General features: G+C 35.4%; 1 protein-coding gene across 1 annotated transcript; it reads right to left on the reverse strand.

The window, feature by feature from the left end:
- LOC105561371 (cytochrome P450 6k1-like) lies at positions 1-5094 on the reverse strand (the record flags this gene model as incomplete). Its single annotated transcript, XM_012011287.1, has 5 exons — positions 1-975; positions 1401-1581; positions 2605-2879; positions 4002-4226; positions 4479-5094. Coding segments are annotated over 5 exons (1455 nt in total), but the record flags the coding sequence as incomplete, so codon positions are not given.
- Between the last annotated feature and the right edge of the window lie 195 nt (positions 5095-5289).

The following is a 5289-nucleotide window of genomic DNA, read 5'->3' on the forward strand; positions in this document are numbered from 1 at the left end:
TAACAATAAGTTACGAGGGGTGATCGATTATAATGGGACACCCTGTATAGATATAATATATAAAATCATGAGTTAATGAGCTTTCTCGAGACCAAACCCAGTGAGAAATGTTTGTCAACAAATTGACGTCGATTCGACATCGATCGACGAGTCGTTTCTCGCTGGGTAAAAGTGTGCAAAATCGCCGGAAAAATGACTATTCTCAACGAACTAATAATGATAAGTAAACATTAATAATACTTAACTATTCACAAAGATATTATTAGTTGAGCGAACGATCAAGAATATTGTTTAACGGTGTTTCGTTGACATTTTGTAAATAATTTAAGTTTATTATATAAATAAGTTCATTATCGGCTATATTCAAAGTAGATTTCGTACTTATTTTATATATACCAGTAGATCTATATAAATATTAGAAATATCAAGTTGTCATTTGGAATTTTTAAAATATATCGACTGATCTTTTTCGCAGGGTCGTATCTTGATTTTACGCAATTTCTGGGTTTTGTGCTTAAACGCTTATTCTGGACCAGAATGAGAATTTAAACACAAAAATGCCGAAAATTGTTTAAAATAAAGATATGACCTTGCGAAAGAGATCAGTCGTTATGCTTGACATCAAAGTTTCATTATGCAGACTTAAACGAAATCCTTCCGTCTTTGTGTAAAACTAAATTACGAAAGTCAACCGTTATTTGAACTCTTTGGACTTGGATTCTATCAGTCGCGACTATCAATAATATTGTCCTAATGAAGAAATATATATAGAATACAATTGGAGTAATTGCTATTATATACATATATATGCAAGTTATCATATTTTTTTAAAGTGCAAATTAATTCCGTTGCCCGCAGCTGTGACGGTCGAACGCGGATCCAGATAACTTGTATGCTCTTTGGTCTGCCAAATCTTGTAATCTCTCAGCAATATTGTTATAACAACTTTAGCGTGTAATTGACCCACTTTCATTCCTGTAAACAATTTATGAGAATACAGTGATCAATCATTAAGAAATAATAAGTTCTTCAAGTTCTTCAAAATTTCAAGTAGAAAAACATTTTTCTTTTTTAAAAGAATAATTAAAATGACTGCATAATAACAATAGACGATTACGCAGTCAATTAGAATATATAAAAGCTTTTTTCTTGCTTTTTCCTAATCTTCTCACTGATTATTTATGACGGAAATAGCTAAATCATATAATCTTTCATCAGAAAGTAATATTTTATTCCGATATCAATGCTGGTAAGATTTAAATGGCGTGTTTTTCTTGATTATTTCGCTATCACTTCCTTTTTTATATTCTTTTCTTAACGTTTCTATGCTTAAGAGCAAACATGTATTTATAAAATGGATTATTTTTCTGTCTATCACTTTTGTTCTTACTAGCGCTTACCTACACACATCCTAGGACCAATCCCGAATGTCATATAGGCATCGGGAATTTGGCTGCCTTTGGCGAATCTGTTCGGGTTGAATACTTGCGGTTCATCCCAGAATTTGGGATCCGTACCAAGTCCGTACAAGGAGATATATATTGGCGTACCTTTCTCGATGATAACATCGGTATTAGGTATCTGGAATTTTATACTTCTTTCAATATAAAATTAAAACACATTTTGCAGCCAGCGTAAATTTTGTTAAGAATAAAGCTACTTTAATAATAAATAATTTATTATTAAATATATTAATGTTTATAAGAGAATACGGCTCTGAAGAATAAAAATCAATGAGTAAAAGGGGCGAAGAGCCTTAACTAGGTGTTAGTGTCAAAAAGGTAAAAATTGGTTTATTAAAACATACAAATTACAAACGTTTCGCTCTTTCTTTAGGCCATCCTTGGTGTATAAATATAAAATTTAAGACAAAGAGTAAAAGTAAATAATTTAAATGTAAAAGTCAATGATTAAAATTCGCTCGCACGCAATATATAAAAAAGATGTAAAGTATAAAATAAATCCGAATACGACTTACATTTTACACTTTACATCTTTCTTATATATTGCGTGTGAGCGAATTTTAATCATTGACTTTTACATTTAAATTATTTACTTTTACTCTTTGTCCTTTATATTTATACACTGAGAATGGTCTAAAGAAAGACCGAAACGTTTGTAATTTGTATGTTTTAATAAAGCAATTTTTACCTTTTTGACACTAACACCTAGTCAAGGCTCTTAGGCCGGTATTCAGAGTCCGTTCTTAAATCAACCAATCACAGAGCCGTATTAGCATATTAAGACAACACTTAAGATGATTTTGAAATAAGAATTGACTATGAATACCGGCCTTAGCCCCTTTTACTCATTGATTTTTATTAATATTCAATTTTTCCTAAGGTGCGCAAATTTAAAAAGTTATATATTATTCGAAAGTTGTTCTTCTTCAAAAACATTAGAGAAATAAGAAATTTTTTAATGAAACAAATGAATACCACGAATATTTTTCTTCCATCTGAAATCAATTTTATTAAAAAGTTCTTTTTATTTTGTCTTGTACTCTTGTTTAAATTCAGGAATTTTGAAGTATTTCAGATCGAGTTAAATATTCTAAAATGAGATCAAAGATCTTTCTAAATGTATGATGGACTGCACATTGACCTGGTAATCCTCACGAGTGTATCTGTCGACGGTAGACACGGGTGGATGCAGTCTCAGACTTTCCAGTATAATTTGTTCGAGATATTTCATTTCCTGAAACGCCTCGTATGTCCAGCCGTACTTCTCGATCGCGTTATTAATGTCATTCCTGGCTAGCTCCTGATACTCTGGATGCTTCGCCAGTTCCATCAGGGTAAAAGCAGTGCATGTAGAGCTCGATTCAAAGCCGGAAAAAAATGTGCCGGACTGATATAGCAGATTCTCACCCTCGAATTCTATGGTAGACATTCAGATTTATCGTCCAGTCTTTATCTCCTTTATCTCTTTGATTTTAATAGCAAAACACTTAAACGTAATAAGAGAAAAATCACAAGTGTTTTTGAAAGAGAATTTGGTGTTATATAAGAAAATATTGAAAATTCATAAAATGATAATAATGAATTTACTGTTCTAACAAATAATAGAACTGTGTTTTAATACCGATAAAAAAATCGGCGCGCAGTTTACTGAATTTGGAACAAATCTATAAAAATTTACACAATTATTAGACTAAGAACCAACTCTGCTTGTTTAGTGTACAATTTTTAATTTTATTTTTCGCCGAAACCGATACCGATCGGCTCAACCGGCACTGACTTTAAACTTGGTTCGCGTTTACTTCAGTGGAACTGATTGTGAGACTCCACCAAAGGAGTATGACTCGCGATGGACTGCGGTTAAGTATCGACTTGCGAGATGACTGGATGGAATTTCGCTTTAATCTCGCGGCGAGATACTCGCTACCGCACCGTTTGCTCGTCAGGCTGGAACTTAACTTGCCCTGGACTTCTCTGGAGTCCTGCTCACGAAATGTGGGTAACGCCAATCAGGACGCGATACGAAAATATCGCCTGATTTTCGCTCGCCAGTATTCGCGTGATCGTGTTAGTTTTTCTATTCGATGTGGCCAAACGATTCACGTGGCTCTCTCATAATCGCTAAGCGGTCTACGGTATCAGGTATCATGCGGAATGCTTGCCGTGTTTAGGTTTCATGGAGCTCGAAGCTTCGAGAAGGAGAAAATATTATTGGATTCAAATTATTATTCGTTCGAGATGCTGAATTCTCTAGACCGTGATAGCTTAACTGATAAATTTTTCAAACAACTGCTTGCAATCCGTAACACTGCTCGATAACTAAAATTTTTTAATTGATTTCACTGTCATCAGTCCTGATTCACTTTAATTAATTATTATAACAATAAAAAACATGATAATAAATATTACTTTATATTGGAATTATGTTCAATTTTCAACTTTATATCAATTTAGCTGATTTATCCGGAACAAAATTAAGAATTTTCTCGGCCAATTAAAGCGACAGTAATATTTATAGCGTCAAGATGTTATGTTACTTACTATAAACGGGATCCTGCTCGCCCTTTTTTATTTGGATCAGCGAATCAATGAAATCGCCCCGTTTCTTGCCGGACTTTTCACGGCTCTCCATCGCATTCCAGAAAACTTTCCTCACGAAAGTAGAGGTGCAAAGTATCTTTGTACCAATCACTTCCACCAGTTCGGGCATGAAGAACACTGCTAGGAGGGCAACCATCCTCTTGAATCCATAAAAGGACTCCCCAACTACAAAATTATTTCAGAGTTACGTATGAATCATCAACATTAAAAATCTTCAAACTGTTTAAACGTAGATCGATAATTGTAGATGTCAAAGCAAAACGGGCCATGCAAATTATAATTTAAAAGGTTGCAATTTATATTATATTATTTTTTTTCAACAATTTCATTAGCTTATATATGTCTTTAATACTTGATTTGGTCCACTGTTCTGCCATTAATTTTTTCAACACGTAACGTTAAGCCGAAAACAAGTACCTGCGAGTGAGAACTCCTCGTTCGGATTGTAGAAGGAATCTATCTTAGTGCCGAGCGCGACGGAAGCGATTAGATCAGTCGTGTACTTGTAATTAAGATCTTGGGCATCCAATATTCTCACATTGTCTTGATTCGCCGGGTGGTCTTTTATATAACTCATCATAGGTTCTGCGATCTCCATCATCAGCGGCAACATCTGCTTCAACTTGCCCCTCGTCAGGGTAGGCGTGATCTTGGATCGCAGATATTTCCAAGCCGGGTTCTTCAGACCGAACAGGTTCTTCATACCGATACTATCCCTTTGGGTGGAACCGGCAAAGTGGCGGTCGCAGAAATTGTCAAAGTCGCGGATCATGAAATGCTTAATGACATCTGGATCGCGTAGCAGCAGACACGGCTTATGGAAGATGTAGAAGCCGACGAAAGGAGCGTCCGGACGGGCCATCTTGTGTAGGTCACCGAGGTGCCACCCTGGTGCGGAACGGAAGAGCACAGCATCCTTGAAGTTGCCGAAGATCAGGTTCGGAGGTAGGAACTCGACGCCGCGTCTCTTCCAGTAACTCAGTTTGTAACTGAACGATAGATCGACCAATGTTCCCAGTGAGAAATGATTCGTCGATCGACGTCGAAACGACGTCGAATCGACGTCAATTCGACGGTGTCGATGTCGATTCGACGAATCATTTCTCACTGGGTTATGCACAAGGCAGGTTTTATCTTAATTTTTAACAAAATTTTACTCAACTTCGGTTTGAAGATTATTAGTAACGTTAAAAATAGTTGAGTTCATGAAATAAAATTTGAATAATAA

This window comes from Vollenhovia emeryi, unplaced genomic scaffold (genome assembly GCF_000949405.1).
Source record: "Vollenhovia emeryi isolate VEMERY1.0 unplaced genomic scaffold, V.emery_V1.0 DF939208.1, whole genome shotgun sequence".
NCBI lineage: Eukaryota > Metazoa > Arthropoda > Insecta > Hymenoptera > Formicidae > Vollenhovia > Vollenhovia emeryi.